Here is a 24,179-nt window from a genome sequence, read left to right on the forward strand (position 1 = left end):
ATCCCAAGGCAATGGGATGTCAATCCCACACATTTTTGTGCCGAAAGTTTGGGGGAAGAATGTGACGGGTGTACCCTCTGAGGACTTCTTCACCTGCTCAGAGGGGTACAACTGTCATCCAGTCGCACAGACCTTGGTTTGTGAGAGAAAGAAGACTGAATAGAGACGATGTATAATCCAACACGTCCTTCAGGCTGTTCCTTGTGACCAGTGATGGACACACATGCTGTACGTTTTGTGCTCACTAGAGGGCCTCCTGTGTCCATCCATTCGAACACTCACTGTCAGCCCCACAGCCCTTCTTATTGTCAGCAATTTCCCAGTCTGTCTCCAGGTCTCTCAGCTGCCTTATATGGACGCAAGGGTGGCAAGACCTGAACGCTACCACCATATTTAGTTCATTCCCTGACGTTGTGCGCTCGCTTGTACACACGCATAACTTTCCATTGTTACTCACCCATTAAAGACGCACACTAGGCTAGGCTGGTTGCAGCCTGACTGTCCATCATGTCTCAACAGGGATGCCACCTGCACGCGACCGCTTCATCCTGACAGTGTACCTCTGACTGATTGAGACCCTCCACAGCGAGGCTGACTTGTCTCGGACAGTCCATGCAGATGGCTGGATATTGCCAGAGTCTGGTTGGGGTTAACCTTCCTACCAATTTCACTTCCATTCAGATCTGACCACAAATGCCTCACATTAAATTCTATAAGCTGCTTCACTCATCTTGTCAGAACAGATCAGTTATATAATAAAGTCATCAGGTATATATTGAAGTAAAGGGAATTTGTGTTCTTCACAATGAATGATTTGTTAACATTAATAGGCATAAATATATAAGCTAAGTGTCTAACATAATTACTCTCTTCTACTCCCTGGCTCCAACGGAGGTTTCTCCCCGTCCCAGAACGTGCCACCATGCTCCCATTTGGCTCAGCTTCCCGCCTGGCCTCTCCATAGTATCAAGCCCAATACTCAAAATATCGCCCCCTTAAAGGAGCCACGCACCTTCCCTCGCACCACCCTCCCACCAAAACCACAAACTCCTGAGACCGCCTGTGAATGGACCAGAAGTTGCATCATGAAACATAGGCTTGCATGACACAAGATTACACCAGAAACATCCCAGAGAAAACTCATCACAAAGTGACTTGATCTGGAGACTTCCAGACTCTGGAGATTTGTCGCAACTCGGTACTGGGTCCTTTGGTCAGTAAAGAATCTGGGTGGAGACGCACAATGCAAATGCATCAATCCGGGATGGACAACCTCCTCAGTAGCCATGATGTGCCCACCAGCAGCCTGTACCAGTCCAACGCCAGCATCTCCACAACCTGTTGGACTTTAACCTGGTGTTGTGGGACCAGTTACCATCCTCAGTAGCGGCTGCCGCGTCTGCTTTGGAAACTGTTGGTTGCCTCGGCTCTACATTAAAAACACTAATCGCTGTATCAGCAACTGGCAAACGCAAGTCCACCACAGGACACACCTGCTGGGTTCCCGTATCCCTGCCACTCTCTTCCTCAGATGATCCATATGCTTTTTTATGTGGCGACCATGTACTTCGGCAAGAAGTCTGATCCAGTTTTTCAGAATGAGCATCAACCACAATGAAATAAGCCCCATGAACTGTCCTGTGAATTGTGCATGCAGTCTTGACGACGACTGTCCCAACCACTCCCATGTATGTATATTTGTTAGTGGTGGCAATGACTCCTGGTCTTCACACCTCATGCACTGGCTGGCTATTCTTTCGATTTATCGATGCCTGGCCACAAATTATAACTTCAAGCGAGTGATTTCATCCTACTTTGTCCAGTGCTTGTGTCATGCAATTCGTGTAATAATAGCTGTCGCCCTTGTGGTGGCACTATAACACGAGCCTGCCCAAAACAAAAACACGCCAATCCTGACTTGTTTTCGCCATCCTCTGCTACAGGTATGGTCTGATTTGCTCTGACTTATCGGAACGTCATCCTTGTGACACAATCCTCTTTACTTTTGATAACACCGGGCCCCTTTTGGTCCAAATATTTATATGAGTAGTTGAGACCGGTAAGGTTTCTATTCGGCGCAGCACTGACAGTATTGCTTGTGGTACAGATGTTGACGGCACAGCCTGTGGCATAGGGAGGTGGCCGAGCATGTCCCTATTCGGTATTTACGTCCCGGGCCTATGCTGGAAAGACTAGCTGTACGCAGATAGCAATATGCCCCATCTCTGCAGCCTCACAGACGGAATTGTTGGCACTGGTTTATCTTTTTGGTATAAACCCGTCAATTATTTGTGATCTGATGCTATGTGGAAATGGCTACCAAATATATATAGATGAATTTCCTTCACTGCATGAATTACCGCCATGCTTCTTTGTCAATCTACGTACACATTTTTCAGTTGATAACGTTCGTGGCAAAAATGGGATTTGGCTCTCTGTTACACCTGACATCGTGTGGGATAAGACTGCTCCCACGTCGGATTGTGATGCATCACAGCTAAATACTAATGGTTTGGTTGGATAAAAATGTGTCGATGACACTGTAAGGCTTTGTTTAATTTTGAAAATGCCTCTTTTTCTGCTTCTTCCCATTTCCAGCACTGTTGCTTCATCGAAAGCTGAAGTGGTGCTGAACGTCTATACACGTTTTCTAAGAATCTGTCGTAATAATTCACCATTCCTGTGAAGGATTTTAACTCCGATATATTTTTAAGCCATGGTTACATTCTTAAGGGTTCAACGATATCCTCCAAAGGATACAGACATTTGGTGTCTATCCTGAAATCGAGATCTGTAATTTCATCTGCCTGGAGAATACATTTTCTCTCATTTCAAACGGACCATTGAGAACTGCCTCTAAGTTTGCCCTGTTCTCTGCAGGGCGTGCTCCCGTAATTAGGACATCATCCCGGAACACCACTACTTGAGGAATTCCCAGCAATAATTGTTTCTTTTTACGATGGAAAATAGTACTGGCTGATGAGACTCCAAAGGGTAAACATGTGTACTGTTTATCTCTTTGTGGGCGCTGATAGGAACTAATTGCTGGGAATCTTCATCCAACTCGAGCTGCTAGTTGGCGCGACTGAAATCGAAATTTGTGTACTTAAAGCCCGCTGCTAGTTTAGCATTTGGTCATCAAATTTTAAAGTTTAAGGCTAATGTTTATTGATTAGTATCACTAGTAGGCATACATTAACGCTGCAATGAAGTTACTGTGAAAATCCCCCAGTCATCACACTCCGGTGCATGTTCGGATACACTGAGGGAGAATTTAGCATGGCCAGTACACCTAACCAGCACATCTTAGACTATGGGAGGAACCCGGAGGAAACACACGCAGACACGGGGAGAAGGTGCAGACTCCGCAGTACTCTGCCAACCCTCTCAATCTATCAATCAGACTGGAGAGAGTCTCCGTTGGCTGCTGGAATGCAAAATGAAATTGCTGCCTCAACAGGAAGTCGAGGGTTAAAATAATCTTTCACCATTTCGACGATCTCGTCAAAAGACTTATGACTAATATCAGGCGATGTTGGATACCTCACTAACCTGAAATGTGTTGGACACAAACTGTGAGCAGTATCACCTTTTGCTTTTCCTCCACAACGATCTCATTAGCGGCAAAGGAATAATGCACCCTTTTGATATGCTGTCCCCAGTTTTCCAATGATGGAAAATGGCTCAATCGTTCCGATGAAAGGCATTGTAAATGTCTCTTCTTAGCTTCGACCCTCACTCTCCTCCCACTCTAGCTGCGCACTGCAACCTCCTGATGAATAAGAATATTTTACCTCATCGCTAGTGTAGTAATATCGGAGGTGACATCATTGTGGCGTCAAGTAATTACTGGTTAGAAATAATATTTTTTACATAGGGCCTGACGTAACCGCAATACACGACTACACTCTCCTCCTCCCTGGCTTCGACTGAGGCTCCTCCCCATCCCAGGACGCGTGCCTTTGCTCCCGATTGGCTCAGCTTCCCGTCCAGCCACTCCTTCGGGACCGACCCGATCGTGACCTTGAAAAGATCGCTCCTCAAAGGAGCCACATCACCACAAGGTTATTGATGTTTCTGCCTCACTGCAAACACATACCTCATATCTGCTCAGGTCTTGGCAATCTCCACCCAGGCCTGCTTGGGTTGACATGGCAGATCATCTCCTGAGGGAACTGGACCTCACTCTGAACCCGTGCAGCCTTGAGGAGGACTTCCCATGGATGTATCTTTGAATTGAAGTTTTATCGTCTCCTGCCATGTCAGTCCTTTGTTGGGTTACCAGGGCTCCCTCACTGATCCCTCTAGAGCTGCTGCCGTTGAAAGCGCTGCTGGCTGCCCTTAAATATGTTGTCAGTATTGCCTGAAACGGGACTTGCCCTGCAGTGAATGATTAAGATCTGGAATGCTCTGTCTGTGAGTGTGGTGGAGACACGTTCAACTGAAGCCTACCAAAGGGAATTGGATTGTTGCCTGAAAAAAGCAAGAATGTGCAGGGTTACGAAGGGAAGGTGGGGGAATGACACTTAGTGAACTGCTCATTCATAGATTCTGTGCAGACACCATTGGCTGAATGTCCTCCTTCTGCTCCGCAACAATTCTATGATTCTGCTTGTGCTGCTGGAGAGAATGGCATCCTCGCCTCTCAGATACTAAAGTACCGGTTCTGGTTAAAGTGTGGAGTTGGCTAGTTCAGTCATTTCGGTGTCTGGAGTGTGATGAAGAATGACGCTAATATCGAGGGTTTGATCCACATATCTGCTATGGGGGTCTATAGAGATCCACCGCCACCCATTCTACCACGCTTGCTATGTTGTGTCCCTGAAATATCGGTGAATCTCAAGCTTTTACCGTCATGAAATTGTTACGGTGCCAAAGGACGTCATTTGGCCCATCTTGTCTGCACCAGTTCTCTAAACGAACATGATGAATTGTATCCTTATCCTGCCTTTTCCTCGTTTCCTTAAACATTGCTTCTATTGAAATATTTATCTAATTCCCCCGATTCAATCTGCCTCCACCACAGTTCCGGGCTGTGCATTCCAGACCCCAACCACTGGCAGCGTGAAAAACGTTTTTCAAACATCATCTTCAACCGCATCGCATCACTCCGGGGCCACCGCTTATCCAATCTCCCTCCCGAGTGACTCAGGGTAAGGACGTGGGGATCCTGTACTTTTCTATTTCATCAATGTCCTTTAGGGAAGGAAATCTCTCACCCTCACCTGGTCTGGCCGACATGTGACTCCAGAGCTACAACAATTTTATTGACGCTCAACTGTCTTAAAAGGGCAACTGGAGATGTGCAATTAATACTGGCCAGCCAGTGATGCCCATGCCATAGAATCATAGAATCCCTAGAGTACAGAAGGAGGTCATTCGGCCCATCGAGTCTGTACTGACCACTATCCCACCCAGGCCCTATTCCCGTAGTCCCGCATGCTTACTCTGCTAATCCCCCGGATATTAGGGTCAATTTAGCATGGTCAATCAACCTAACCCACACATCTTTGAACTGTGGGAGGAAACCGGACCACCTGGAGGAAACCCACAAATGAATAAAGAAAAACATCGTTTTTGACATTTAATTACTCCTGCGCTTCCATTTTGATCTTTCCTCGTCATCCATCCATCCCCAGTTCCCTGTGACTTAAAACAACATAATTCCCTGCTATTTCCAAGCACTACGGAAAGCTAATTGAACTCCAATGAAAGCTAATTGAACTGAAACTAACTCTGTTCCTCACTTCACAGATACTGCATGACATGCTGAGAGTTCCCAGCATATTGCTCTTATATTTCAGAATTTCAGCATCAATAGTATTTTGTCCTCTATTAAGTGAAGTCTGTTTCCCGAATGTCTCACGATGTAATGTACATCACTATTTTTAATAATGGTATTCTTAACGAAGCTGGAAGTTCACTGATCCCGTTACTATTAACTCTCTGATTTCCAGTCTCCATAGCAACAGTCTCACAGATTCTTGTGCCAACGACCTTGCCTCTGCTCTCACGACAAACCAGTCACTGATAGATCTGAATCTGGGTGATAAACTGGGAAATTTAGGAGTGAACCGACTGTCTATGGCTCTGAAGAAACTGGAATGTAAAATACAGAAACTGGAGTAAGTATCATACTGTTTAAGATTCTACTTAGAATAACTGAATATATTTTGTATTCGTATAAATAAGCGATGTCATTACTGTTGGTGTCAGTTATTAATAAGGAAAACTGCATTTACTCTGGTTCCTGTTATTTCTCGCTCTGACCTCTGGGAAATGAAATGCCCGTGCTATAGTATCATTGTCCGCGGACTGGTAATTCAGAGACGTGGGATAATGCTCCGGATACGTTGGTTCAAATCCCACCATGGCCAGTGGTGAAATTTGATTCAATAAAAATCTAGTTTAAAGAGTCTAATATTGACCATGATCATATTGATCCTCTTGCCCCACTTGTGAATATGATCCTCTTGATCATATTGACAAGTGGGGCAGGCTCAAAGGTTCAAATATTCTAATCGTCCTCTTTTCTATGTTTCTAATAATGGGAAACAAATAATTACGAGAAGAGTTAACAGGAATGTTGGGCCTTCATTCACTGTAGCATACAAAGAAAACATCGCAAGAATATTTGAAAAACAGGAGGTAAATGGGGAGTAAAAACGTAAAACACAACCATTCGGCTGGAAAAACCTACTCAGAATACAATTAGAACTGAAACTTGACAAGTTTATCACTAGGGTCTTAACACAAGTGGCTGCAGAGATAGTAGATGCATTCGTTATGATCTTCCAAAATTCCCTAGATTCTGGCAAGGTCCCAGTGGTTTGGAAAATCAAAAATCAAACACCTCTATTCAAGGAAGAAAGGAGACAGAGAGCAGGAAAAAATATAGTTTTCTGAGCCCATCGCCTCTCAAAGGGGATGTTTGAGAACAGAGTGTAGAAAATGATAATTCAATCATGCAGTCAACACGTGAAATTGAAATCATGTTTGACTGAACTATTTGATATATTTGAGGAAATAACAAACAAGGAGAACCTGTAGGTGTGCTTAACTTAGATTAATGCATGGTATTCAGTAAGGTGGCACATCAATGTTTACTGTACATGATTGATAGAGAATTGTTTAATTTTATTCAGTGGATGTGGTTGGACTGTGATGTGGATTGGCTGGACCAGTTTAATTGAACTGAATGGTTTGTTTGACCATTATAGAGCGAATTTTAGGAGTCCTAATATTTGTGAATCATGATGCAGATTGCCTTCCCTAAAGGACATTAGTATATCAAGGTTTTTTATGACGAAAATTCGACTTTTTAACTCGTGCTTTTCATTGAATTCAAATTTCGCCATCTGCCATGATGGCGTTCAAACCCGGATCCTCAGAGCGTTACCCGCAAGCTCTGGATTACTAGTCCAGTGACATTGACAGTATATCACCATTTTCCCCATAAACTAGCAACAAGCAGAGTATTGTGTAAAATGGATGATTTTCATTTTGGCAAAGCTGGTGCTAATGGAGTACCTCAGGGGAGAGTGCTGGGGCCTCAAATATTTACTATCTGTACAATGAATTGGAAGAAATGGCCGAATTTGTGCAGCAAGATTTACTGATAATACAACGATAGGAAAGTAAAGAATCAAGAGGCTATAACTTGACGAAATCCCTTTGTGGATTATTTAAGTTAATGTGAAAAAATATTAGCTGAAGGACTTTAATGTGAGAAGGTGGAGCTTGTCCACTTTGTCAGGAAGAATAGAAAAGCATTAGACAATTGAATGGAGAGAGATGGCAACTCTCTGATACAAAGGGATCTGGGTGTCCTGCCACGTCAATGACTAAAAGTTGTTAAGCAGTTCAGCAAGTGATCCGGAGCACAAATAGCACGTTAGCATTGCGACAGCTTAGCCAATTAAAGTGTCTGTGTCGAAAAAAAATATCCTAAGTTCACATTGATCCGAATTCCCATTGAGGTACGTAAAAGGTGTAGCGTTTTCAACAAAAATACATTGATTTAATGTGATGAAAATCAACAGAAGTGTTCCCACCAATGGTGATGAATAAAATCAAGGATTGTGTTAGATGAAAAGAAGATATGCTAAAATCATAAGGCTGAGAATTCTGCAAGGGTGGAGCAAGAGAAAGTTCAAGGAAGGAAAAATAGAATATGAGAGTAAACGAGTGAGAAACATTAAAAACAAACTCTGAAAGATTTTATACAAACATAAATATCAAAAGATTCGCGCAAACAAATGTGGATCCAACACAAACGAAGTCAGTAAAATGTATAAAACGAATAAAGTAATAGGAGAGACTCAAGTACTTACTTTGGGGGGCGATTTCACCGTTGTGCCGCACCGGCCGATGCATGGGCCGAGCCGGTAAGATGCTGACAGGGCAGAAAAGTAAGGTTCACTCCCGATTTCGCGCCTCTCGCGATCTTATCAGTACCAGATATCCAGCGTGATCAGCCATTTCTGGAACAGGGTTGATTTTTAAAAAAATAACATTTAAACCTCATTTTCCTTGAATTAATGAGTCTAGGAAGAAAATATCCGGGGTCATTTTCCTCTGTGACCCTCAGACGAGAGTTTGTCTCCGGTGAGAAACAAAGCTAGTCCCCACCAATGGTGACCAGCATGATGCCCACGCCGGCAGAAGTGGAAACCATTGAGTCCCCTGGGGCCGCCGGGGACAAGGGGCGCGGAGGGGGGGGGGGGTGCCATTTTGGACGTACCAGCTTGGCACCACCAACCTGACAACCTTGCAATGTCCACCAGGCGGCAGTCTGTTTCAAGGGGGCAGGGGCAGACCGGCGAGGTTGGGCGCCATCAGTCGTTGGGTGGGGCGTGGGGACACGCTGTGCACTCTGCATTGGGATCTGTGAGATGGAGGGAGGGCGGAACCGCTGTGTATTCTGCATTGGGATTGGTGGTAGAGAGAGGGGGTCAATCAGGAATGGCCATGGGTGGGGCTTGGACCAGCGATCGTGTTGGGGGGAGTCAGGCACCCTATTAAGGGGTGAGGGAGGGTTAAGATGGGTGGCCGATCATGGGGGGAGAGAAGTGAAAGGGTACTGTTCCCGGTGGGTCGTGGGGTCAGGATTGGTCGCGTGCCATCGCAGTAGGTGGGGAATGGCGGGGGTGGGGGGGGGGGGGGGGGGAGGGGGGGAGGCGGTGTTTCAGCCATTCAGGCTGGCTGAGAGCAGCATAGACTGAGTGACAGATTTGTGATGCTTGAGACCTGCGCATGCACAATGACGGCCTTCCCTGCTCTCAGCCAACGTTCAGATGACATAAGCCCTGTCCACCTCCATCTACAGGTGAGAAACCATTACTGTTTATTCATGCACTGAGTGCATATGATGGCAGATTTGAACTCACACAGAAAACGGATCTGATCCGCTCCCATTTTCATGCCCGTCCTGGACTTGGATTTTTTATTGTAAAGTTCAGCCCTTTTGTGTCTGCATTCACCGTGGAAAATGTTTTAAAAGTCCCAGAAATAATGGAGCTTCAATGGACTGGTGTGAATGAGGAAAGGGCAGTTGTTTATATTAGTGGAAAAATTGCACTCGGGAAATTAATGGGACTTAATGCCTGATTATCTTCATTCCAGAGAGTTGAAAGAGGTGTTTGTAGAGATACTACATGCATTGATGGTCATCGTCCAAACTTCTATAGATTCTGGAAATATTCCTGTAGATTAGAAAGTGACAATGTAACTCTGCAATTTAAAAATGGATGTTCAGAGAAAAATGGAAAGTACAAACCGGTTCGACTGATAGCAATAGCAGGGCAAATCCTATACTTCTGAAATGAAAGATGTCATACCAGAACACTTAGGAAACAATTGCAGGATCAGTCAGGGTTAACATGACGTTATGAAAGCTGTTGGATGTTCGGAGGGATGTAACCAGCAGAATGGATAAGGGGGAACTTATGCATGTTTTTTTTTTCATTTTCAAAGTGTTTTTGCAGGGTCACTGAATATGTTCAAGACTGAGTTAAGATAGATTTCGGATTGACAAGGGTATCAAAGTTTATAGGGGACAATTAGGAAACGAAGTGTGAACCACAGTAAGATCAGCCAATAAGCGATCGAATGATGGATCTGAAACGAGGGGCTGAATGGCCTATTGCTACTCCTAGTTATTCTGTTATTATTACAAAACATCCTTCAGACTGCTCTTTGTGACCAGTGCTGGACACACAAAAACTATTACTTCTCCTCACAAGAGGCTACCTGTACCCATTCATTAGGCCATTCACTCTCAGCTCCACAACCATCTCACCAGCAGCGATTGTCCGCTGTGCCCCCAAGCTTTCCTGATCCAGCAACTCATCATCCTTTGGTGTAAGGATGGCAAAATCTGGACGTCTCCAGTCTTCTTGGCTCGTTCCCTTGTGTTCTTTGCTTTCTTTCCAAACACAAATTTCAATTGTTACGCACACGTCTAACACGTGTACAAGCCCATGGTTGTCCAACGTGTTGACGAAGGGATGAATGTGACCCTCGAAGCCCCTCAATGAGGCCTCCGGAGCATTTTTCCTGAATCTCAGTTACGCAATGGATTTTGAATACAATAATTTGGATGGTGCTTTCTTGTTTGTTAATGTGATGTGGCCGTCGCTGGCTGGGCCAGCATTTGTTGCTCATCCCTAATTGCCGCTGACCGGACATTTAATAGTCAACCTCGCGGTTGTGGATCTGGAGTCACATGTGGGCCAGACCAGGTAAGGAAAGGCATCAGTGAACCAAATAGTGTTGAACGACTATCGACAACGGCTTCGTGATCATTAGAGTGTTAATTCAAATGTTGTATTGAATTCACATTTCACCTTTAACAGTGGCAGGGTTGAATCTGTGACTCCAGAGCATTACTATGGGGCACCAGTCCAGTAACATACCATTATGCCACCACCTCCCCCGATAGAACCAAAATGTGACTTATGACGATTAAATTGAAATACTCATCGATATTTAATACTCGTTATTGTACTCAGCAGGGTATTCACCTTGTCAGAATACATCAGGACATTGATCCTTTTTCCGCACTGCAACCACTTTTCTCACACATGTGCACCTCCTCAGCAATCTCCTTCCAGCCAGGCTGTGTCGATGGGATAATCTCCTCCCATCTTGAGGGAACAGGACCTCCATTCGAGCCCGAGCAGCTGGCAGGAGACCCTCCAGCGAGGCAATATTAATTGAGGGGCAACGTTTGATCTGCATTCTGTCATTTACGCCCTTCATTCAGTTAGCAGAGCTCCATCCTTGCCCCCTCCAGAGCTGAAACTCCTGCTGGCTGTCTTGGAGGTGGTGCTGCCATTGTCTGAACCGGGACTGCCACCTGCCCACGCTGCCTGAGTGGACAGCTCCTCTGCCTGCCAACTGTTACTTGTCCACCTGTGACAGTATCACCTTCATAGCTCTGCCTATCCTGCCCACACGGACACACTCCCCATGTTGGGATTTCAGAGCTTCTGGTAAAATCACAGCCATTATCTTCAACCTCACCACAAACTGCATTCCCAAACCACTGACCATCCCATGTCCCTCCCGAGCCACTCCGACTAAGGAAATGGGAACCTTGTGATTTGGTCTGGTCCCATCATCACTTTTTTGTCACTAAATCACTCCTGTAATTCCATGTTGTCCTTTCTTCATTTCTGCCACAGCCACCCACCGTTGTCACTTCAAACCCCTCAATTCACTGTCATTTCCCAATTCCAATGAACGCTCAAACTTTCAACCTGTTTCTTTCTTCACCAGTATTTACCTGCTGAGCATTTCCAGTTAATTCTACTGATGTTTCATTTTCAACATTAAGAGTATTTCCTCATTCTATAGAAATGCAAATTGTGCTTTTCAAATGTGTCACAATATTCATTATTTTTGTTATTAACAGTATTATTTAAATGACTTGTGATTTACTCTGATTCATGTTATGTTTCTCTCTCTCTCTGATCCCCAGTCTGTATAGAAACGCTCTCACAGATTCTTGCACTGAGGATCTCGCCTCCGTTCTCAGCACAAATGAGTCACTGAAGATTCTGAACCTGGGATCAAACTCATTCACAGACCAATCTGTCCCTCCACTCTGCCGCCTCATACAGAATTGCAGGAGTCTACAACTGATTGGGTGAGTTTATGTTATTTAAAATAATCATTAAAATTTAAATTGGATTTTAAAATGTAAATCGACCTGAACTTTCAAAGCAGATTGCCGCTGTGCATGAACATTCTCCCAATCTGAAACTGCTCCATTTCCCACTCAAGATCTCCTGCACAGAGACGCTGGGGAACTCCATTAGAGCAGAGTCAAATCAAATCAGGTGGGAGAAAAGAGAGTAGACACCATATTTACAGCACAATGACCCTGAGTAGATCCATTGGTGTGGAGATGCCGGCGTTGAAGTGGGGTAAACACAGTAAGAAGTTTAACAACACCAGGTTAAAGTCCAACAGGTTTATTTGGTAGCAAAAGCCACACAAGCTTTCGGAGCTCTAAGCCCCTTCTTCAGGTGAGTGGGAATTCTGTTCACAAACAGAGCATATAAAGACACAGACTCAATTTACATGAATAATAGTTGGAATGCGAATACTTACAAATAATCAAGTCTTTAAGAAACCAAACAATGTGAGTGGAGGGACCATCAAGACAGGCTAAAGAGATGTGTATTGTCTCCAGACAAGATAGCCAGTGAAACTCTGCAGGTCCACGCAACTGTGGGAGTTACAAATAGTGTGACATGAATCCAATATCCCGGTTGAGGCCGTCCTCGTGTGTGCGGAACCTGGCTATCAGTTTCTGCTCAGCGACTCTGCGCTGTGCTACCCTATTTACAGCAGTGACCCCGGGGAGCTCCATCAGAGCAGAGTAGAGTCGGAGAAGAGAGAGAATACACCCTATTTACACGACAGCGCAGAGTCGCTGAGCAGAAACTGATAGCCAAGTTCCGCACACACGAGGACGGCATCAACCGGGATATTGGGTTCATGTCACACTATTTGTAACTCCCACAGTTGCGTGGACCTGCAGAGTTTCACTGGCTGTCTTGTCTGGAGACAATACACATATTTTTAGCCTGTCTTGATGCTCTCTCCACTCACATTGTTTTGTTTCTTAAAGACTTGATTATTTGTAAGTATTCGCATTCCAACCATTATTCATATAAATTGAGTCTGTGTCTTTATAAGCTCTGTTTGTGAACAGAATTCCCACTCACCTGAAGTAGGGGCTTAGAGCTCCGAAAGCTGCTGTGGCTTTTGCTACCAAATAAACCTGTTGGACTTTAACCTGGTGTTGTTAAACTTCTTACTGTGTAGATCCACTGGAGCAGAGTAGAGTTAGGGAGGAGAGGGCACACACCGTACTTGCAGCACATAACCCCGGGGAGCTCCATCGGAGCAGAGTAGAGTCGGGGAAGAGAGAGCACACTCCCTATTTACACAACAGTGACGCCAGGAGCTCCATCAGAGCAGAGTAGAGGCGGAGACGAGAGAGAATACACCCTATTTACAGCACAGTGACCCCGGGAGCTTCATCAGAGCAGAGTAGAGGCGGAGACGAGAGAGAATACACCCTATTTACAGCACAGTGACCCCGGGGAGCTCCATCAGAGCAGAGTAGAGGCGGAGACGAGAGAGAATACACCCTATTTACAGCACAGTGACCCCGGGGAGCTCCATCAGAGCAGAGTAGAGGCGGAGACGAGAGAGAATACACCCTATTTACAGCACAGTGACCCCGGGGAGCTCCATCAGAGCAGAGTAGAGTCGGAGAAGAGAGAGAATACACCCTATTTACAGCACAGTGACCCCGGGGAGCTCCATCAGAGCAGAGTAGAGTCGGAGAAGAGAGAGAATACACCCTATTTACAGCACAGTGACGCCAGGGAGCTCCATCAGAGCAGAGTAGAGTCGGAGAAGAGAGAGAATACACCCTATTTACAGCAGTGACCCCGGGGAGCTCCATCAGAGCAGAGTAGAGTCGGAGAAGAGAGAGAATACACCCTATTTACAGCACAGTGACCCCGGGGAGCTCCATCAGAGCAGAGTAGAGTCGGAGAAGAGAGAGAATACACCCTATTTACAGCACAGTGACGCCAGGGAGCTCCATCAGAGCAGAGTAGAGTCGGAGAAGAGAGAGAATACACCCTATTTACAGCACACTGACCCCGGGGAGCTCCATCAGAGCAGAGTAGAGTCGGAGAAGAGAGAGAATACACCCTATTTACAGCACAGTGACCCCGGGGAGCTCCATCAGAGCAGAGTAGAGTCGGAGAAGAGAGAGAATACACCCTATTTACAGCACAGTGACGCCAGGGAGCTCCATCAGAGCAGAGTAGAGTCGGGGAAGAGAGAGAATACACCCTATTTACAGCACACTGACCCCGGGGAGCTCCATCAGAGCAGAGTAGAGGCGGAGAAGAAAAAGCATTGATCCTATTTACAGCAGTGGCTGCAAAATGGTCAGATTAATGAATGTTATTTGATGGTTGAAGGAAGCGGTTTGTTGATAGGGTGGGTGAGGAAGGTAAGTGGGTGAATGGTAAGTTGACGGATGACGAGATGGCCAGTGTGGTAGTTGCAAAATCTTGGATGGTTAGTTGGGTGAAAGTGAGGGCAGTGTGCAGATAGTCCCTGGTCAGGAGACTATTCACTTGCATTCGGGTGGTTGTGTTGGGGGATGTTGACGGGGTGATTTTCATTGGTAGGAGGCTGGTTGGGTATTTAAGTGTGGGGTTATGGGTCATATTAGATCATCAAGGAATTGGATCATCAACATAGGCGTGGTTGCAGTCAGATAGAAAGTGCAGTTAGGTTGTTGGTTAGTGGACGGCTAGTTGAGGTGGATGAAGGGTGGACTGGTGGTGTGGTTTTATTTGGTCATGGTGGTAGTTGCAGGGTATCAGAAGTAAGTAGGGTTGGAGGAGGTAGTTGAAGTGGATTAGGGGTAGCCGTGGGGCGCGGGGGAGGGGTGCTAGTCAGGCAGATTTGGGCTGGTTAGGGACTCGGATTATGGATTTATTTAGGTTTTACACTGACGAACATTTCCTGTGTCACTATCTAGGTAAGTTCTACAGATCTAGAATCATACAGATCTACAATCGGTACAGAATGAGGCCATTCGGCCCATCAGGTCTGCACCGACCACAATCCCACCCAGGCCTTAGTCCTGTAACCTCACACATTTACCCTGTTAATCCTCCTTGACACTAGAATCAATTTAGCACGGCCAATCAGCCAAGCTGCACATCTTTGGACTGTGGGAGGAAACAGCACCACCCAGAGGAAACCCACACAGACACGGAAAGAACGTGCAAACTCCACACAGGCAGTTACCCAAGCCGGGATTCGAACCTAGGCCCCTGGCGCTGTGAGGCAGCACTACTAACCACCGTGCCACCAATCTATCCCTGGGCCAGAATTTGAATTTGCTCGTGCGGGCGGCCACCCACCCTGAAAGTTCCTGCAATTGGGTGAAAAGATGTGGGGTGTGGATTTCACCATCATCGCACAGTAGCACAAAGCTTCGTTCGTTAAATAGGAACAAGAATCACACTTGTTGTCAATAAAGACGGCAATTCAGCCCAAAAAAGGCCAATTGAATGCAATTTGTCAAGGCCCATCTACTTTCGATACAGTTGACGTTCAACCGAGGGGCCAGGCAACCTTTACTTTCTTGGTTCAACCTTGATGGGGTGGAGGAGGGGGAATGAAGTGTCTAGGCTGAAATGCAATTTTTAAAAAATGTGCCTGGGGACTGAAGTTTGTATTTGAATGTTTTGCCTGGACTCTGACTGCATGGTTACTGCATGGCTATTAATATTTCACACTTCTGCTGCTCCCTCAGACAGCTGTGCAGCGGCTGCCACCCACCCTCCCCATACCCCCAACCCAGAGCAGCACAGTAGAAGCGGCAGCCCCACACCCTCACTTTTATCCCATTTTCGTGCCCACTCTAGCAATCCTCATTCTGTTTTTGGACCAGCCAGTGTGAAATTGTGCTCTCGAAACCACAGTGGGCAGGAGCGCGTTTCGCATTCAGGGTCAGCGCCCACTGAAAAGAAATCATCAGTCACACATACCCGAATGTATCTCAGACATTCACACAGCGTGCTGAGCAGCCGAGAAATTCCCCATTAGAAATTTGAACCGCTGGGACAATGCCCAAATCGATCTGTGTGTCAAGATGTCAACAAGGTCCCCATATCAGCTTCTGAAGATTTATCCCATCAACTCCATTCTCCTTTTATTTACACTTGTTCAATCCGTTTATTTCATGTTTTATCTTGAATCTGTTTCAGGCTGGAATGGAATCAATTCAGCTTAAATGGAAGAGATGAGCTGAAGTCGCTGCAGGGATTCAGACCAGGACTGAGGGTGGAACTTATTAACATTCCTACTTTTGCTCCCTGAACATTTCAATGCATAATGATTGCTGCTCTCATTCTGGGAACAGTTCAATTTATAAACGTCGCTGCTCTCATTCTCAGAACGTCTCAATTTTTAAGCATTGCTGCTCTTATTCAGTGAGCATTTCAATTTTTAAACATTGCTGCTGGCATTCTCTGAATATTTCAGTTGACAAACTGGGGTGTGGAATGGACTGCCTGCAGTGATAGTGGAGTCAGACACTTTAGGAACATTTAAGCGGTTATTGGATAGGCACATAGAGCACACCAGAATTATAGGGAGTGGGATAGCTTGATCTTGGTTTCAGATAAAGCTCGGCACAACATCGTGGGCCGAAGGGCCTGTTCTGTAAACATTGCTGCTCTGATTCTTGGAACAAGTGATAAACAGAGACTCAGTGAAAGAGTCATAAGACTCATCCGCCCAGCTCCACAGCCCTGCTAGTGCTGGATATCTGGGGTTGTAAGCTCCCCAATTGGGCACTGGGCAAATATACAGACAGAAAAAAAAACAGTCTGTGTGACACTGACAATTATACCCAGTCTTCCTATGTTTTTGCGTAATACATCCAGGGTTCGTGCTCAGTATCAGCGCCCAGTCACCCTGCTGGGAAGTGAACATGGCGCGAGTTCAGGATGGAGACAGGGTCTGTTCAGCTGGGATGGATCCCACTCTCCAAAAGGGACAAGCGCCCAAAGAACGCCTGACCCAGAGAGTGTGTCCTGTTGGGGAGGTTCCAGTAGATTGTGCAACTGGGGAATTAGACTGAAAGTCTCAATGTTTTTCTAATTTCACTCAGTAAGAAAGCTGTGAAACTAAAAACTGAATCAACTTACCCTTACTTGCTGTCAATAAACTCGATCCACAGCAATGATTTGTGCGAAGTCTTTTCCGGCCTGAGAAGGGGACAAACCTCCACAATACTTGAAAATATTAATCAGACTTAAGACATCAAGAATAGGAAGCAATTTGTAATCATGAATGAGCGGATTAGAACAACAAGCTCACACAAGAAAGATGAACCGCTGTCAGATATCACCTGGGAGCACAGGCTGACTGATCAAAGGACAGAGGGATAAGACTCTACGGTTTAATCTAAAAAAAATCACAACTCAGAAATGTCAAATTCATCACGAAAGAGTGATCAGAAATTGATACATTATATAGTGGAAGGAACAGGTGTTAGGAAGAAAATAAATTATTTTTATAGGTTTTCACGTACACCAGAAATGCAGCCACTGGCACCCACTTATTCCTTATCACGAATTCTAGCTGACACCCTCTCTGATTCATTGTGCTACCTACGTGTCTATTAATTGTATCTGATTAATATTTCTGAGTGACCCTGACTACAACTATTTTTATTGGTTATGTGTATGCTCCTTGCTAAAATTATGATAATTATTTTATTGAGCTAAATAAACATTACCAGCGGATGATTTGGTAACGGACTTGTTCTCTCCAGATTTGACCAGGAAGTCCCAATTCATTCACACTGGAGCTTGTGGGGATTTGAATTCAGGGTTGAAGTTAACTCAGACTCAGTGGGAACTGGGTGTTATCAGACAATTCAGTCAAAAAAGATTATTCACTTCTAGACATAGTTTAGGAGGTGAAACTCAGACAGGTCTACCACTGTGAGAATAACTCTCACTTTATCCTATTTGAGATTGTGGGAGCAGCTTTCACCGAGTCCTGAGCTGAGATCGGGGGAGAAACTGTTTCCTTGCTGAAGACTCCACTGAGCTGCTGACTTGAAGGATCCATCGTCCTCAGGTTCGAGACCCAGCAATTTTCATGCACTAGTCACAATGCTCTGGCCCAGTTGATACCTCCCCTGTGAAAGGTTATCATCAGAGAATGAAATCTTACATTGTCAGTGAGCTGGTCTGACAAATTGTACCTGGGTCCCAGAGTGGAGATCCATTATCTGTAGATAGGTAGGTGTGGGTAAACTTCCCACGTGCTCAGATATAAAACGTTTTACTTGAAAAAATGCTTTTATACATTGCAGGTGAGAGATACGAAGTATTTTTGTTGCTAACCGGTGTTGAGTTAATCCACACCCGGGGATCTCTCTGTTTGGTCAGAGACTGAGCCCAGAACTCTGGACTATAATTAATGTTCTGACTCTAGTCCAGAGAATGTATTCTTAATCTTATTACTTTCTCAGAGGGCAACCAGGAGATGGCAATAAATGTTCATTTCAGGAATGCAGACAACTGATCAATTATTTATTTGTTAAATACGTTTCGTCCAGGGGTTGAGGTCTCACTGTGTCCAAATGTTTCAGCATTTTTGTGTTATCTAATAATAGCAGGAGCGAGCGGGCAGTTTGATGCTTCTTCTCGATAGAAAATAAAAAAAATTAAGGAGTGAGCTGAGAAGGACTTTTAAAATGATGTAAGTTTTTAATTGGAGCAGAGAAGATGTTTTCACTCATGGAGGAGACTGCAAGTGTGAATGAAAACAAAAACAATCACAATAAACCCCCCCAACAAATTCAGGAGCCATTTCCTAACAAAGAAAATGGTGAGGTTCAATAAATCAATGCATGAGGGAGAGAAGAACAGGATATGCTGCCAAGCTTTAATGAACTAAGGTGGTATTTTCTGTTTTCCAGCCTCCGCAGTATTTTGTTTTTCTATTAAGGTGGACTGGGACATCTGCAGAACAGACACACCAGCAGAGTAATTTCACCGAATGCCCTGGTTCTATGTCAGAAAGGCAGTGAAAATTGTATGTAATGTTTTGGTGATTAACGATCAAGGTCGAGTGCCGGAGCCCTCGACCCCAGCATGCTTTGAGTGCAGTGAACAACAGGATTCAATTTACTCAGGACTCTCTGCCGTCTCTTGTGATTAAAGTGATACCACCATCTGCTGGCGGCTCATAGCTACTGCAGCCGCTGCTCTTTGTGAGCCTCAGACACGTTCAGTAACTCCCACGTCTGCTTTCGGGAACCGGCTGCTGAAGTGTAAATATTGATCAATATTGACAGGGATCGAATTTTGCAGCAGGAAACTCCGCTGTTGCATTCACCATTTTATCGCCAGACATAGTACATGAAGTATGTTCCGAAATAACTCATGATGTGGAGATGCCGGCGTTGGACTGGGGTAAACACAGTAAGAAGTTTAACAACACCAGGTTAAAGTCCAACAGGTTTATTTGGTAGCAAAAGCCACACGGAGCTTTTGCTACCAAACAAACCTGTTGGACTTTAACCTGGTGTTGTTAAACTTCTTACCGAAATAACTCCTCAGAGGCCGGTGTCCCTTTACTAGATTGCCTTTATTTACAAACTCTATTCCACTCCTCGCGTCTTTCTGGAACACAGTAAGACTCCAGACTGTCAGAAGTCCTGACACTCCCATCTTTCTACGCAGGGGTGGCTTCCTGGTTGGACAGGCATTCATTACCTCAATCAGGGAGTTCATGCTTCGAGAGTACAACCTCATGTACCTTGTTGAATTCATTACACCTCTCCACCCCCCCCCCCCCCCCCAAATCCGAGGAATCTTGGCGGTTCATGCGCCTCATGTGTTTCTTGCGTCGTTTCAACGCTGGGTCCGGTTACTCCAAATCGGTATCCAACATGGCACAAATGTATGTACAGGTGCTTATCTCGTACAGCGCGAGCGCCAGCATTCTCATTGCCATCTTCCTCCGGCGGCAGAGGAGTATCCGCGGCTTCATCTGCAGTGTGCACTTCAGACTCCGTGACCCTAACAACGGGGGATGGAGAGGCAAGGCTTGCCGGTCTGCGAGGGCTCTCCTCGGTTCTCGGCCCACTTGTCATCGTTAGCTCCGGAACCAACTGTGAGTTCAAGGCCCCCACCTGGTCCACATGCTTTTCTTTCAGGATGGCCTCAGCCACACGTATTAGGTTGGATTCTGTCTCCGTCCTACACTCGACCGTTCCAGGAAACCATTTGCCCATTTGTCAAAATCGTGGGGAGAGAGATAGAGCCTGGTAAGATGCACTGTCAGAGGGTCGGTATTGACTAGAGGGGGCGAATAGTCACCTGCGCGATTTAGTTTTTGTGTTTTATGATAGGATAATATTTGCTACTTCAGAGGTCGGAGACACTTTGTAGGAATGAGTGGACAGGTGATATGTGAATTTCAATTCATTTTGTTAGGAATAACATGGGAGAGTGTGTAAAATAAAGGGTACATATCAAAAGGGGGTTAAGAGCAGAGCCTATGAAGGAAAGCTTCCAAGTGTTGTTAAAAAATCAAAGATCTAATGTCATTAATGGTGGCAATGTTTAGAAGAGTGAAGAGTTTGGGTTGAATGTTTGTAAGTCAGATGTCAGCTCGATGATGTGCTGCATTTTTGGTAAGGAATTTCGGTTGGATAAAGTAGCGGAACATTTCAGGGAGGGAGGGCAGGGGGAGGGGGGCAGGGGGAGCGGGGGGGGAGGGGAGGAGGCAGGGGGGGAGGGTAGCAGGGAGGCGGGGGGTGGGGAGAAGCGGGGTGGGAGAAGGGGATGGGGGAGGAATCCATTTAAAATAGTTGCTAGAAACAATTATGAGATAATTATAACTATTTCACACAACAGTAGGTGGAATGTAAACTACAGTGCTGAAATTCTCCTGAATGCAGGTTCAATTGAAGCATTCTAATGGGTCTAAACTGTTTTCTGAAGTAAGCGGATAGTCATGGGGTGAAAGTGGGAATATAGAAATTAGCAAGTTTCTCATTTAGAGAAGACAGAATGAGCCAAATGGATTCCTCTGCTTTGTAGAAATTCTATGTTCCTCTTCACTGGGAAGCTCTTATTCAGCACTCTTCATTTGTGCTGCTTCAATTGAAATCAGTACATTACAGATGCATGGCTATTATAGAGTCATAAAGGTTTACAGCATGGAAACAGGCCCTTCGACCCAACGTGTCCATGCCGCCCTTTTTTTAAACCCCTAAGTTCATCCCAATTCCCCACATTTGGCCCATATCCCTCTGTACTCAACTTATCCATGTAACTATCTAAACGTTTTTTTAAAGACAACTTTCTACCCGCGTCTACTACCACTTCTGACAGCTTGTTCAAGACACTCACCACCCTATATGTGAAAAAATTGCCCCTCTGGACACTTTTGTATCTCTCCCCTTTCACCTATGCCCTCTAGTTTTAGACTCCCTTACGTTTGGGAAAATATATTGACTATCTCGCTGATCTGTGTCCCTCATTATTTTATAGATCTCTATAAGACCACTCCTCAGCCTCCTACGCTCCAGAGAAAAAAGTCCCAGTCTATACAGCCTCTCCTTATAACTCAAACCATCAAGTCCTGTTAGCATCCGAGTAAATCTTTTCCGTCGTCAATATAAACTGCAAGGTTTATTTTAATTTGCTATCTATATTACTGCGACCAAGAAAGATTTCAAGGAAGAAAAATAGAATATGAGAGTAAACGTTCAGATGACATAAGCCCTGTCCACCTCCATCTCCAGGTGAGAAACCATTACTGTTTATTCATGCACTGAGTGCATATGATGGCAGATTTGAACTCACACAGAAAACGGATCTGATCCGCTCCCATTTTCATGCCCGTCCTGGACTTGGATTTTTTATTGTAAAGTTCAGCCCTTTTGTGTCTGCATTCACCGTGGAAAATGTTTTAATAGTCCCAGAAATAATGGAGCTTCAATGGACTGGTGTGAATGAGGAAAGGGCAGTTGTTTATATTAGTGGAAAAAATTGCACTTGGGAAATTAATGGGACTTAATGCCTGATTATCTTCATTCCAGAGAGTTGAAAGAGGTGTTTGTAGAGATACTACATGCATTGATGGTCATCGTCCAAACTTCTATAGATTCTGGAAATGTTCCTGTAGATTAGAAAGTGACAATGTAACTCTGCAATTTAAAAATGGATGTTCAGGGAAAAAGGGAAAGTACAAACCGGTTCGACAGATAGCAATAGCAGGGCAAATCCAATCATTTTGAAATGAAAGATGTCATAACAGAACACTTAGAAAATAATTGCACGATCAATCAGGGTCAACATGACTTTATGAAAGGGAAAACATGTTTAGCAAAGCTAAATACAAGAGTGTGCATGGTGCTTTCTTGTTTGTTAATGTGCTGTGGGCATCGCTGGCTGGGCCATCATTTGTTGCTCATCCCTAATTGCCCCTGACGGGACATTTAATAGTCAACCTCGTGGTTGTGGATCTGGAGTCACATGTGGGCCAGACCAGGTAAGGAATGGCATCAGTGAACCAAACGGTGTTAACCGACAGTCGGCAACGGTTTCCTGATCATTAGATTAATAATTCAAATTTTTTATTGAATTCAAATTTTACCTTTAACATTGGCGGGATTGAATCTGTGACTCCAGAGCATTACTATGGGGCACCAGTCCAGTAACATACCATTATGCCACCACCTCCCCGATAGAGCCAAAATGTGACTTATGACGAGTAAATTCTAATACTCATCTCTATTTTATACTCTTTATTGGACTCAGCAGGCTATTCACCTTGCCAGAATACATCAGGACATTGGTCCTTTTTCGATACTCCAACCACTTTTCTCACACATGTGCACCTCCTCAGCAATCTCCTTCCAGACAGGCTGTGTCGATGGGATAATCTCCTCCCATCTTGAGGGAACAGGACCCCCATTCGAGCCCGAGCAGCTGGCAGGAGACCCTCCAGCGAGGCAATATTAATTGAGGAGCAACGTTTGATCTGCATTCTGTCATTTAAGCCCTTCATTCAGTTAGCAGAGCTCCATCCTTGCCCCCTCCAGAGCTGAAAGTCCTGCTGGCTGTTTTGGAGATGGTGCCGGCATTGCCTGAACAGGGACTGCCCCCTGCCCACGCTGCCTGAGTGTACAGCTCCCCCTGCCTGCCAGCTGTTACTTGTCCACCTGTGACAATATCAACTTCATAACTCTGCCTATCCTGCCTACACGGACACACTCCCCATTTCCAATCTCCATGTTGGGACTTCAGGGATTCTGGTAAAATCACAGCCATTATCTCTATCCTCACCACAAAGTGCTTTCCCAAACCACTGACCATCCCATGTCACTCCCGAGCCACTCCGACTAAGGAAATGGGGACCTTGTGATTTGGTCTGGTCCCATCTTCGTTTTATTGTCACTAAATCAATCCTGTAATTCTATTTTGTCCTTTCCTCATTTCTGCCACAGCCACCCACTGTTGTCACTTCAAACCCCTCAATTCACCGTCATTTTGCAGTTCCAAAGAAAGCTCAAACTTAAACCCTGTTTCTTTCTTCACAAAAAAAACATAGAAACATAGAAACAAATATTTACCTAACCTGCTGAGCATTTCCAATTTATTCTACTTATATTTCATTTTCAACGTTAAGAGTATTTCCTCATTCTATAGAAATGCAAATTGTGCTTTTTAAATGTGTCACACTATTCATTATTATTGTTATTAACGGTATTATTTAAAGGACTTGTGATTTACTGTGATTCATGTTATGTTTCTCTCTCTGATCCCCAGTCTGGATAGAAACGCTCTCACAGAATCTTCTGTGGAGGATCTCACGGATGAGTTGTAAAATTGCATCTAGAAACTGCGGACTTCCTACAGAAACTGGGCACACATGGATCAGTTGAACCAGGAGCACCCTCGTCACTATGCATGTCTCGGCACACTACACCAGTTTCCCCCACGATGATGGCATTGCTGCAACGGCCTCAGTGCTCAATGTCGACAACTACCAGTTTCCAGGTGCAATTTTACAACTCATCCGCTTGA

General features: G+C 45.0%; 1 protein-coding gene across 1 annotated transcript in view; it reads left to right on the forward strand.

Moving 5' to 3' along the window:
• The window catches only part of LOC144482174 (NACHT, LRR and PYD domains-containing protein 3-like), an 87,726-nt gene extending 71,015 nt beyond the window's left edge, over positions 1-16,711 (forward strand). The window contains 3 exon segments of the mRNA XM_078201382.1: positions 5,958-6,125; positions 11,984-12,151; positions 16,323-16,711. Coding sequence (XP_078057508.1) covers positions 5,958-6,125; positions 11,984-12,151; positions 16,323-16,434 — 448 coding nt within the window. The 3' untranslated portion in view covers positions 16,435-16,711.
• Positions 16,712-24,179: the final 7,468 nt, after the last annotated feature.

Source organism: Mustelus asterias (assembly GCF_964213995.1).
Source record: "Mustelus asterias chromosome 26 unlocalized genomic scaffold, sMusAst1.hap1.1 SUPER_26_unloc_9, whole genome shotgun sequence".
Lineage (NCBI taxonomy): Eukaryota > Metazoa > Chordata > Chondrichthyes > Carcharhiniformes > Triakidae > Mustelus > Mustelus asterias.